General features: G+C 39.6%; 1 protein-coding gene and 1 long non-coding RNA gene across 4 annotated transcripts in view; one reads left to right on the top strand and one right to left on the bottom strand.

The window, feature by feature from the left end:
• Trappc8 (trafficking protein particle complex subunit 8) overlaps positions 1-13,482 on the top strand; it is a 75,292-nt gene that overhangs the window by 9,089 nt on the left and 52,721 nt on the right. For 2 of the 3 annotated variants that reach the window (XM_034518079.2, XM_034518081.2), the window contains exons 2-4: positions 2,211-2,405; positions 11,035-11,124; positions 11,591-11,765. In XM_034518079.2, the coding sequence (XP_034373970.1) occupies positions 2,211-2,405; positions 11,035-11,124; positions 11,591-11,765 (460 nt within the window). Of the gene's footprint in view, positions 1-2,210; positions 2,406-10,676; positions 10,696-11,034; positions 11,125-11,590; positions 11,766-13,482 lie in introns of those variants that run through there. The other variant, XM_076912942.1, reaches the window with a different exon arrangement.
• Positions 6,236-10,560, bottom strand: LOC143434365 (uncharacterized). The gene is made up of 3 exons (XR_013103826.1): positions 10,425-10,560; positions 9,600-9,711; positions 6,236-6,443 (listed from the first exon to the last, which is right to left on the bottom strand). It is a non-coding gene; the product is annotated as an uncharacterized LOC143434365 (long non-coding RNA).

Genomic DNA, 13,482 nt, shown 5'->3' on the forward strand with positions numbered 1-13,482 from the left:
TCTCTCCCTTTTCTCTTTTCTATGTCATAAATTGTGTGTGTATGTGAGTGAGTTTGTGAGAGTGAGTGTATGTGTGTATAGTTACCTTTGTGTAGGTCAGAGGAACTTGTGGAAAGTTTTCTCTTCTTCCAAGATATGTAATCTAGGGATCAAACTCCAGTCTCAGGCTTGGCAGCAAATGCCTTTACCTGTTGAATCATCCTGCTGACCCCTTGTTTTCAGCCTTAAACTCCCTTTTTTGAACAAATGGCACATTTTATCACTTGTAAGCAGTAAGAAGTAATCAAGATGCATTCTGGATGCTGTCTGGCTTAGATTGTTCTCAGCCAATCAGAGTAATTCATTACCTTTGAATTTGACCTCACTGAAGCTCTCAGGCTGTATGGACAGAGGCAGCCAGATTCTTTGTCAAAATATAGCAGGAATGACTTGTAGCTAGTTCCTGTAGAGTCCATCTTCCTCTTTGAAACCTCTTAAGCAAAGCCTCTACTACTAATGTTTTTCTTGACAATCTGATTTTCCAAATCCCTACCAGAATGGCCTTTTAAACTCCTTTTAAAACTTTGTAAGGCTTTAAGGCCCAGAGTTCTAAGCCCTTCGACATTCTTCTTGTGAAGAGTCTCAAAGACCTAACAATCATGGTCAGATTTTTCACAAGTTCCACTTCTGCTATCAGTTTCTTATTAGTTACTTTCTTGACTGTTGTGACAAAATACCTGATAAAAACATCTTAAAGGAGGGCAAGTTGGTTTGGCAGTTTGACAGTGTACTCCCTTAGGGGAGGACACAGCAGCAGAACAGGAGGCTGCTGCTTACCTCACATTCACAGTCACCAGAAAGATGCTGGCGCTCAGCTCACTTTGTCTTTTCCATTCAGTGTAAGACTTGAGCGCATGTGATGCAAGTCAGTCCACATTCAGGGTGGGTCCCTTCACTTCCTTGATCTAATCTAGAATCTCCTTGTTAGGTATACTCAGGTTTGTCTCCTGGTGACTCTAGAGCCTGTCAAAAGGACAATACTAACCACAACTACTGCTATGTTGATGTAATTTCATAATTCATCTCCAAGGTTCTGAAGTGTGTGTGTGTGTTTCTAGTTTGGATCCAGGGCCTGGGGTATGCAGGGTAAGCATATAGCACTGTTCTCAACCCTCAAAGAGGTTTGCTACTTATATGCTACTTATTTACTACTTATATGTTTCTAAAGATATCAAAGGTGTACTCTGGCAATTAATTCTCTTTTCCTTTATTTTCCTCCTCTTCCCTTTTTGGTGTCAGAGTTACATAGTTAGGAAGTTTTAATTATTGAGGGAGGTCTATATATTTAAATGAGAAAACAATCAGACTAATGCAGAGAATACAACAAATATACATCTTCATTATTCAACTGGAAAATGCTAAATTTGTTATCTTTCTAAATCTGTGTGTGCATATGCATATGTGTGTTCATGGTGTGTGTGTGTGTGTGTTTTACAGGGGAAAACCTTGGGTATCTATCTTTGCCTTCCACCTTGTTTGAACTAGGTTTTTCTTGTTCACCCCTGCATGTGTCATGCTGGCCTGCGAGTATTCCAGGTATCCCAGGATTCTCTTGTTTCCACCACCGTGGTTTCCACCACCGTGTCTCTGATGTCACACCTGTAATTCAAGCACTAAAGCAGCTCAGGCCAGAGCTATAAGTTCAAAGCCAGCCCAGACTACAAAATGAGGCAAATATTTATGGCATATGCTATTTTGATATTTTATTGTTATTTATTATTATTATTTTTTGTTGTTGTTGAAACAGTCCCTCATTTTGGACAACTCTAAATGTAGGAGAAACAGGACCTATAGGGAAATTGTGACCAATAGCATTGTGTGAGAGGAAGGTTTTTTTGTTTTTTTGTTTGTTTGTTTTTGTTTTTTTCCCTCTTTGAGACAGCTTCATGTAACCCAGGCTGGCCTTGAACTCCTGATCCTCCTGCTTCTACCTTCCAGGTGCTGGGATTATAGATATATGCCACTATGGCTGACTAAGAAGGGGGAAGTTTATGATTAGTAGGTATTTCTTTTGGTTTGTAAGGGAAAATGTAGCCAGTTGCATTTTAGAAGAATATTCTTTTAGTTCTTAGTTTCTGATTTCCTTTGTGTTTGAAAACAGTTAACCCAATTTTGGTTTAGGATGCATTTTACCAAGTTATTTAAAATTTCTTTCTCTCTTTTTTTAAAAGTTCACATGAGAGATCCTAATAATCAACTGCATATAATTAAAAATTTGAAGATAGCAGTAAGCAACATTGTCACCCAGCCACCTCAGCCGGGAGCCATTGGGAAGCTTTTGAATGATGTTGTTTCTGGCAGCCAGCCTGCAGAAGGATTAGTCGCTAATGTGATTACAGCGGGAGATTATGACCTTAACATCAGTGGTAAGTAATAATTGTTATTATTTTTTAAGTGAAAATTTCTTTTGTTAGAATAATTCATTTTGTCTTGGAAACCTTTGAACCAAGTACTTGAGTGCTTACAGGGTGCTAGAACTGGGCAGAGCTGAAAGACTCCTGGAACTTCTCTGTTTGTGTAAGTAGCTTGGGTAATCAGTGTTCCATGAGAAAACTAAGGACAGATCATGGGGGTCTGATTTCTGTATAATTTAATTATTAAATGAAAAGCATGATAAACTTTTAATCTTGCTTGGTATTAAGTGGAAATGTTTATAAAATAGATGTAAATAGATAGTTTAGATATTTTATACTGTTTAGATAGTGTTTTCATGATAAGGCTGATGAAATATTACATTAATATGTTGAATGAATTAATATTTGATGTGATTCTTTTTCAGTGTCCAAAAGTCTTATTAAAAATACATAAGGTGAATTCTTTTTTTTTTTTTGGTTTTTTGAGACAGGGTTTCTCTGTGTAGCCCTGGCTGTCCTACTCACTCTGTAGACCAGGCTGGCCTCGAACTCAGAAATCCGCCTGCCTCTGCCTCCCAAGTGCTGGGATTAAAGGTGTGCGCCACCACCGCCCGGCAAAGGCAAACATTTAATTATGATTTTAGAGGTTTAGTTTATTATCATTATGACAGGAAGCATGGCAGCCAGCATCCAGTCAGACATGGTGCTGGAGAAGGAGCTGATAGTTCTGCATTTTGAGCATAAGGCAATCAGGAGAGACTGGCATCCTCAGACAGCTAGGAGGAAGCTCTCTTCTGCACTGTGTGAAGCCTGAGCATAGGAGGAGACCTCCAAAGCCCACCCCACAGTGACACAGTTTCTTCAACAAGGCCACACCTCCTAACAGTGCCACTCCCTAGGGGCCAAGCACATTCAAACCACCACATTGGCCCATAACTCAAAGCAATTCACCTGACTCTTCTTTCTGAGTCTTGGAATTAAAGATGCGCACCTGTCTTAGCTAGGGTTTTCATTGCTGTGAAGAGACACCATGAACAAGGTGACTCTTAACAAAGGACAACATTTAATTAGGGCTGGCTTACAGTTTCAGAGATTCAGTCCATTATCATCATGGCAGGAAACATGACAGTCGCCAGGTAGACATGGTGCTGGGAAAGGAGCTGAGAGTTCTACATCTTGTTCTGAAGGCAGACAGGAGAAGACTGGCATCCTCAGGCACCTAAGAGGAAGACCTCAAAGCCCACCCTCATAGTGTCACACTTTCTCTAACAAGAAAAAAAACTTCATCTTCTAATGGTGCCACTCCATTGGCCAACCATGTTCAAACCACCACATTACCATCACACCCAGTCCTTACTTTCTTGAGGAAAGGCCTCAAGCTTTCTGTGTAGCCAGTGGTGCTTTTGAACTCTTTGACCCTCCTGCCTCTGTCTTTCAAGTGCTAGGATTTCAGGTGAGAACAACCACTTCCAGATTCTGTGAGTCTATTTTATATGGTGTGTGTGTGTGTGTGTGTGTGTGTGTGCGTGCCTGTGCCTGCCTCCCTTCCTCCCTCCCTCCCAAACACATGCAAACACACTCTCCTTCCCCATTCCTCCTTCCCTCTCTTGAGACCATGTCTTTCTATGTAGCCCTGGCTGGCCTGGAACTTGTGTCAGTCCTCTTGCCTCTTGACAGGCCTAAACTGCTAAGGTGTCAACTTGACACAAGCTGGAGTTATCACAGAGAAAGGAGCCTCCCTTGAGGAAATGCCTCTATGAGATCTAGCTGTAGGGCATTTTCACAATTAGTGATAAAGGGTGGGAGGGCCCATTGTAGGTGGTGCCTCGCCTAGGCTGGTAGTCTTGGGTTCTATAAGAGAGCAAGCTGAGCAAGCCAGGGGAAGCAAGCCAGTAAGTAACATCCCTCCATGGCCTCTGCATCAGCTCCTGCTTCCTGACCTGCTTAGTTCCAGTCCTGATTTCCTTTGGTGATGAAGAGCAATGTGGAAGTGTAAGCTGAATAAACCCTTTCTTCCCCAACTTGCTTCTTGGTCATGATGTTTGTGTGCTACATGCAAGCATGATGCCCATGGAGGCCATAGGAGGGCATACATGCTCCAAATCTGGGGTTATTGATTGTTATTATGAACCACCATGTGGGTGCTAGGAACTGATGATCCCAGATCCTTTGCAAGAGCAACAGTGCTCTTGACTGCTGAATCAGCCATTCAGCTTTTCTAAATTTCTTTTATTACATTTATTTATGTGTATCTCTTTGAGTGCATAAGTGTAGGTCAGAGGATAACTTGTAGGAGTTGCTTCTTTCTTACTACCATAGGAGTCCTAGAAATTGAACTCAGGTATCAGGTTTGACAGTTACTGCCTCCAAGTATTGAACCATCACACTAATCTGGTATTGCCTTTTCTAAGTCATTCTTTTCTTGCCTGCCTGCCTGCCTGCCTGCCTGTCTGTCTGTCTTGACTAGGTCCCACTCTCTATTCCTGCTTGGCCTACTAAATTCTGTGCTTGGCAGAGCACAAAATTTAGTATGTAGACCAGGCTGGCTTTGAACTGATAGACATCTGCCTGCCTCTGTTCCCTAAGTGCTGGGAAAAAGATGGGAGGGAAGGAGTGATTAGGAATAAAGTCTAAAGACTGCAGGGAATGGTGTGGCTCATGCATGTAATCTTAGAACTCTGAAGGTTTAGACAGGAGGGTTGCTCCCAGTTCAAGGCCAGCCTGGGCTACAGATTGAGACTCTGTCTCAAAAAAAAAAAAAAAAAAAAAAACCCAAAAGAAGTTGAAAATGTTCTGCTTCACTCTTGTCTGGTGACTCTCCAAGGCACTTTCCTCAAGTATCTACCTAGAGGTTTTCTTTCCTTCTCTTACTTTATGTTGCTTAATTAGTGTTACCATCATCATTTGTGTGTGTGTGTGTGAATGTGTGAGTGATGTGTGTGTGATGTGTGTGCCATGGTGCGTGTGTAGAGGTCGGAGGACCACATTGTGATGTGAGGTTCTTTTGTAGATTCTGTGGATCATGCTCATTTTCAAGCTTGTGTCAGTCAGATAGCAGGATCCTCTCATTCAACCCCCGTCCCCTTTCTCAAGTGTGTGGGTGAGTGCAGAGTGTGTGCACATGTTTGTGTGTGTGTTTAGTCAGCTTCTTCTCTGTAATTTAGGTTGCACTTGAACTCATTGGCCCTGGCTTGGCTCCAACTCAGTGCTGGATCATCTTGCTTGGTTCTGGGGTATTAAGATTATAGGCAAGAGTAACCAGCTTGCCTCATCCATCTTTCTGCTGTATTTCCTTGATTTGATAGAGGAGTCTTCTCTACTTAGAATGGTTTTCTTTTTTTGTAAGGGTGTTCTACCTGCATGTATATTTGTGTTCCACATGTATGCAGTGGCTGTGGAGCCAGAAGCGGGTGTTGGATCCTCTGGGGCTGGAGTTGACTGATGGTTTACCGGAACCAGTTAGAATTGTTTTCCTTCAGATTTGATAGTTTCCCTCTTGTCTTCTAGTGTCGCCTCTTAAGAAACCCTATTTATTCTCAGCTCTAACTCAGAAGAGGCTCTTTGCCTTGCTGTTTGAGATGCAGATTGGGTCACTCAAGGCTTCTGAGCTCCTGGCAGTGAGCAACTGCAAACTTCTGGTCTTGCATGGTCTTTAGTCTTGTGATTGTTCTTTGAATTCTTTCTTTATTTGAAAGTGGTCTCCGTTTCCCACCGCCTCCCCCAGGAACAATTCTTAGTTGGATGTAGAATTTGAATGGATACTCAGTGTTCTGATTATTTTTATGAATATTACATATTTTTGTTCTTTATACTTTATTGGCTTTTATTGAATATGGAATAGCCTGATTTGAACTGCATTTTATTTTGATAAAAAGGAAAAACATGCTATTCTTTTCTTATGGAGGCAAAGTGCATTGTGTAGAAGAGATACTGCTTTCAAACTCCTTTGGTAACTGAGGATGACCTGGACGTCCTCATCTCCTGCCTTCCCGCAAGTGCTGCTTGGCTTGTTGAAGGAAGCTTTCACAGGGTTTCATGGCTGGTATTTACCTTGCCAAGGAAAAAAAGAGAATAGGAGCAAAATAGTGATGTCATCCCAAACGATGTACAAGCATGTTTAAGGTGGGAGATTGTCATTAAGTGTTACGGTATGTGTTAAACACTAAAATTAAAAAGTAACATTTATCTCCACATCCTACAAACAACATAATATTAAGAATACAACAAAATAGTTTAGTGGCAGTTAACGAAGTTAAAGGCAGACAGATGAACCACACATTTTTACAGCTCCTCCGGAAAACATATGGCTGAGTGAAAAACTTGTTAACCTGTCTGAAGGATGAAAACACATTTCTGCCTTGCTTCATATACTTGTGCCCATAAAGTATGTCAGAGTGTGTTTCTTGCTTTTTTCTTTTTTATTCAATTTAATTAAAAGTTTATATAGTTTGATAAATACCTGTGTTTCCAAAGTCAAATCATGAGATACAGTAGGTACTATAGCTCAGCAGTAGAGTACCTATTTAGGGTGCATGAAATCCTGAGCTTAATCATTAGTCCACATAAATCATGTGTGCTGGTACACACCTGCAGCCCAGCACTTGGGAGGTGGAGGCAAAAAGGTCAGAAATGTATTAGTAATTTCTGTTGGCTTTGGTTTAATACTCTGACAAAAGCAACTTAGGAGAGAAAGGGTTTACTCTGGGGGAGAAATGCCAGTCAAGGCCAGCCAGTCATGTTACTTTGGCAGTCTCAAGTAGAATGGGAATAGGAAAAGGGGCCAGGCTGGAAAACCCCAAAGCCTATCTCTAGTCAATGTATTTCCTCCAGCAAGGTTCTTCCATCTAAAGATTCCATAGCCTTTCTAAACAGTGCCATTAGTTGGGGACCAAATATTCAAAAATGTGAACTGAGGGGAGACATTTTACATTCAAACCACAACAAGGACTCAAGATTACCCTTGGCTTCACAGTTCAAGCCAGCTTAGGCTATATGAAACCCCTATTTCAAACACTAAAATAAAAGACCAGACCCATAGAGCAGAGAGTTAGCTTCTCTCTATGTCTACCCTCTTCCTCTCTCCCTCTGCCTTCCCTCTCCCCCTCTTTCCTTTCTTCTTCCCAAAAGGTAACTGATTTGGCTGTTTTCTTGCAGGAGAGCTTGGGACCAAGCCCAGGGCCTTGTGCATTCTATCCAAAGCCCACATGCATTAAGTTTCTGTTTTTCATTGTCTTTGAAACTATAAACAAATGTATTTGTAGCTTTTCACATCTTTTTCCTTTTCTTTCACAAAAATACATACTTTCTGGCTGCTACTTTGTCTTGTTTTTAAGACACAGTTTGGTTCTATAGTTTGGTTTGCTTTGAACTTGTAGCCATCCTCTTGCTACCTCAGATTTCTAAGTGCTGGAATTACAAGTTTGAGCCACCATGCCTAGTTTTGGCTATTGCTGATTTTACTTCATAGCCTTATGAAGAGAGTTTCCTCATTCTCTTGTAGTTGGATAGTATACCATGTAATGGATGGACCATACAGAGTTTACATAGTGTGTCATTTAATGGATGGGTTGTACATAGTTTATATAGTATAACATTTAATGGATGGATCATAGTTTATATAGTGTACTATTTAATACATGGTCCAAACAAAATTTACATAGTGTATCCTTTTTTGTTGTTGTTGTTTTGTTTTGTTTTTTCGAGACAGGGTTTCCCTGTGTAGCCCTGGCTGTCCTGGAACTCACTCTGTAGACCAGGCTGGCCTCGAACTCAGAAATCCGCCTGCCTCTGCCTCCCAAGTGCTGGGATAAAAGGCGTGCACCACCACTGCCGGGCTCATAGTGTATCTTTTAATGGCTAGACCATACATAGTTTGCATAGTATATCATTTAATGGATGGACTATACATATTTTACATAGTATACCATTTAATAAATAGACCATAGTTTATATAGTGTACTATTTAATAGCTAGACTGTAATTTAGTATAGCTTTTTTTTCTTTTTCTTTTTCTTTCTTTCTTTCTTTTTTTTTTTTTTTTTTGATATAGTCTGTTATATAGCCCAGGATGGCCTCAAACTCCTGACCTTCCTTCCTCTGTCTCGTAGTTGCCAGGGGTGTAGGTATTTGCCATCACACTCAGCTAAGTTTGTTAATACAGATAATGTAGTATGGCATAGTAATTTCAAAGATCTACTACCAAATAGAAACTTTTTCCTATGACTACAGTTTTGTTGTTATTTATTTTGTTAATTTTTAAGCAACTGTAAGTCAGCAAAGGTGAACAACTAATCAAAATTGTTATGGCTATATAGTCATTTCTGTGAAATGAGCCATTTTCTTTGAGATACTTTGTTAGTTTTTGATAACTTTTCTTGGTATTGATAATAAATTAAAAACATGAATATTTTAGCTGGAGATTATTTGGTTTGGAAAGAAGAATTTTTTGTGGTTGGTTAGAAAATTAGTTTCATATTGTGACAAATACCTATAGTTGTGTCATTCTCTGTTTCCACGAAGATTATAATATTGTTGGGAAATGTTATAATAACATCCTTCTAACCAGACTGAATGTAAGAGTGTTTCTTGTAGAACATTGTTGTAGTTAAATTTTTCCCCTTTGGGACATGGTCTCTCTGTGTTGTGCTATGTAGACTGGGCTGTCCTTGAACTCAGAGATCTGTCTACCTCTGCCTTCCCATTGCCGGAACTAAAGGTGTGTGGCACCACACCTGGCTGCAGTTAAAAAAAAAAGTTTGTATATTTCTCTGTTGTGGTGACACAAATGGTAGTCTATACAGGTAATCAAAGGTCAGACAGGGCTACACAGGGAGATGCTATCTCAAAAAACAAAACAAATAACAAAAAGCTTATATGATATGGTACCAGATGAGATAATGGTATCTGGTCAACATGTATTGTTTTTTTTCTTCTACCTTTCTAGTCATTTATACCTGGTCCTCCAGCCTTCACCTTGCAAGTGCTTGTATTACAGGATATATATACCACTCTGTTTGCCCAACGGGCTTTACCCTTTCTTTTTGTTTTCTATTTCTCTTTTACTTAGCTGTTTGAGACTTGATCTCATTCTATAGCCCAGGCTGATGTCAGGTTTGTTATCCTGCTTCAGACTCTTTTTTGTTTTGTTTTGTTTTGTTTTTTTGAGACAGGGTTTCTCTGTGTAGTCCTGGCTGTCCTGGAACTCACTCTGTAGACCAGGCTGGCCTCGAACTCAGAAATCCGCCTGCCTCTGCCTCCCAAGTGCTGGGATAAAAGGTGTGCGCCACCACCGCCCGTCTCTGCTTCAGACTCTTGAGTGCTAGGATTAGAGGCATGCCTAAGTTTAAGTATATCCATGCCTAAGTTTAAGTATATCCAAATTAAAAAAAAAAAAAAAGAACATGTAAAGTTAGTTGCAAAGAGTTGACTTGATTATAAAGTAATTATATTCTTGACATTCTCTTTACAAAGGCTTTGATGGGTCAATGAGATGATGCTTATTGCTGCAAACCTGACCAACTGGGTTCAGTTCCCAGAACCCATAGTATAAGCAAAGAACCAACCTGAAAGCTGTCCTCTTACCTCCATATGCATGCATACACATTCTCCCCCCCCCCCCTCTCTCTCTCTCTCTCTCACACACACACACACACACACACAGTATTGATAATATATAAATTTTTATTGGATATTTTATTTACATTTCAGATGCCATCCCCTTTCCCCATTTCCCCTCCCTAGAAAACTCCTATCCCATGCCCCCTTTTCCCTTTTGCTTTTATACAATTTTTTAAAAAAATATGTTAATCAAAGGCTTTGTAAGTTTGGTAATGCTCAATCAGAAGTGTAACCCAATACCCAACCTAGATATATCAACTATCTTTGACTGGTGGAGACACGTGAACATCTGCCTCCATGTCCCCCCCACCCCCCCATCACCTAGCTTCTCCTCTCCTTCTAATACGTAAAAATTTTAAAGGCTTTCTTGTAGTCATATTCAAGTTGTCAGGATATAGAATTTGTGAGCCTTACCCATCTTGACATTTTGAGCCAGGTGATTCTTTGTGTGTGTGTAGCTGTTTTGCTCTGTGCACTCTTAAGATGTCTTTGAGTTTCTGAACATTTCCACTTAGCACCAGTAGTCATGGCTCCTTCTCTGTTGTGACAACCAAAAATACCTTCTGATACTGTCCAGGTTTTCCTGAGAGGTGAAATCAACCTCATTGGAGAGCCAGTGCAAAGTGTGATCTTTTATGAACAGGATCTGCTTGTGACCATGAGATGACTGGTTCAGGGACCTAAAGTTAGTTCTTTTTACTTTGATCTGTAAGTATGTGGCTGTACAGGCTCAGGAGTGATAACTTTTATGCTGTAAACCTGACTAGTTCCATTTATAAATGTATTTATTTGCATGAATAGCTTAAAACATAGATGCTATAATATGATATATATCTCTAAATATGTGAATGATGTGATATATTTATATAACATTCTGCATCTACAAATGAGAGAAATTGTGCTATTTGCCTTGATATCATATGTATCCTGAAGCACAGGAAATACTTGTTTACAACTAGAAATTATTATCTTTTATAAACTGATTCTGCTGAATTCTAACCATTTTGCATGTTATTAATTTTAGCTACTACTCCATGGTTCGAGTCTTACAGAGAAACTTTTCTGCAGTCCATGCCAGCATCAGATCATGAGTTTCTGAATCACTATTTAGCATGTATCCTTTAAGTCATCTGAAAGCCAGGAAGTTGTTAATCGTACAAAGACAGAATTCTCAAGAAGTTATAAAGAATGGAGATTTTTTTTTTTTTTTTTATATTGGTAATGATATCATGTTCAAAATTCTTTTTTTTTTTGGATTTTCTGATCTGGCTACTTGAGGTATGTGTGTGAATGTAGTGTATGCACATGGTATATGCTCATGTAGGTGTGCAAATGTATATGCTTGTGCACATGGAGGTCAGAGGAAGAGGTCCTCCCTTAGATGTTCAGGCTGGCCTGGAACTCACACTATGGTGCAGCACAGCCTTGAACTTGCAACTCTCTTGTCTCAGCCACCTGAGTAGTTAGGATTAACAGGCTTGTGTCATGGGACCTGGCCAGAAGATCTCTCCTAAAATTTGTATTAATAAAGTTGTGTTTATCATATGATGTGATAATTTCCCTGACATTGTGGTTATAAGGTATGCTGGTGGCATCGTCTGGTGAAGCTGAGCCTATGGAACAGTTTTCCAAGTTGTCACAGGAACAGCACCGAATTCAGCACAACAATGACTATTCCTACCCTAAGTGGTTTATCCCAAATACACTTAAATATTACGTGCTTTTGCATGATGTAACTTCAGGAGATGAACAGAGGTAAGAGTTTCTTTTAAAATCTTGTGTTTTTTTTTTTTTTTTTTTTTTTTTTAAAGAGAATCACATCTTTATGATTCGTGTGTATGTGTGTATACCACTTGCATATTTGTATGTGTCATGGCACATGTGTGGAGGCCAGAGGGTATCTTTTAGGAGTTGGTTCTCTTCCGCCATGGGGGCCTGGTGATTGAACTTAGGTTGTTGGTGGCAAGTGTTTTTACTTACTGAGCTGTCTTGCTGTTTGCTAAAATGAATTCTTGTCATAGAAACATCAAAATCATTTTATGTTTATGCTTTAGAGTTTACTTTGGCATTTGTTTCAAGGTGTAGGTCAAATTAACCTTGTTTCATACTATTCTTAATATCTGATTGCCACTTTGGACTTAGAATTCATAATTTTTATTTTTGAACGTAAATGTTCACTGATTGAGATATTGGTAATGATATAAGTAGTTGAGATTGAACCTACATTCTAATGCATCCTAAGCACAGTCTACCTTTGAACAATAACTCCATCCTCTAATTAATTTTCTATAACTCAGAAACAGAACAGATATTTCTTGTGGACTATATTTAGGATTAAAAGACATGTCTAAAATTCATTAGTATATTAAAAAAAAAATGTAAGCTGGGAGTTACTTTGATTCAGTTGAACATGGTTTATCTCCTGTATTGAATGGTTGTAATAAGGATGTTTGATTGATGGTCAAGAATAAGTTCAAGGAATCTTAATTTTTTTATATAATTTTGCTTTTTGTGTGTGTGTGTGTGTACAGCACAGCATGCATGCATGTAAGGTCAGGCGACACTTGAAGGGACCAGTTCTCCTTCTACCATGTGGGTCCAGGGGCTAGAACTCTCAGGTCTTCAGACTTGACAGCATGTACAACTACAAGTCATCTGCATAGCCCAGATCCTAGAATTTTATCAGTATTATTAATAAAGTAAGCAGGAATTTATTTCAGTATGTATATACATAAACATATTTCTGTATTTATTTATATACATTGTTTTAATATGATTTTGTTGTTTGTATAATAGCAGCCATTTGCCCATGAATAAGTCTTCGTATTTTCTAGATGTCCCTCTCCCATAAGAGAGCCAGTTGACTGAAAATAGCTATGTAAACTAGACTTGGGGCTAGATATGTATGTAGCTCAATGTTAGATCTTACCTTTTTTGAGGCCCTGGGTTCAATATCCAGGCTTGAAAGAATTAAAAAAATTATACATAAACAAGCAGACTGGATTCAATAAAATTTCATTCCTCAGTTGTACTCTTTGCTTCTTAGATTGTCACATTTCCAATTCGTTTTCTCCACCAACAGCAAGCATGTGTAGTAGCTCCTTTCCTCCTCTCTCTCCCTTCCTCTGTCCTTCCCACTTCTCCTTTTCCCTCCTATGCCCCTCCTTCCCTCCCTCCCTCCCTCCCTCCCTCCCTCCCTCCCTCCCTCTCTTCCTTCCTTCCTTCCTTCCTTCCTATTTCATGTAGCCTAAGTTGAGTTCAAACTTGGTATGTAGCTAAAGATGGCATGTGTGATTTTTTTTTTTTTCTCAAATTATGGAAAGTTGTTTTTTGTTTGTTTTTTGTTTTTTTGAGACAAGGTTTCTCTGTATAGCCTTGGCTGTCCTGGAACTCACTCTGTAGATCAGGCTGGCCTCGAACTCAGAAATCCGCCTGCCCAATGCCTCCCAAGTGCTGGGTTTAAAGGCATGCG

Source organism: Arvicanthis niloticus, chromosome 14 (genome assembly GCF_011762505.2).
Source record: "Arvicanthis niloticus isolate mArvNil1 chromosome 14, mArvNil1.pat.X, whole genome shotgun sequence".
Classification (NCBI taxonomy): domain Eukaryota; kingdom Metazoa; phylum Chordata; class Mammalia; order Rodentia; family Muridae; genus Arvicanthis; species Arvicanthis niloticus.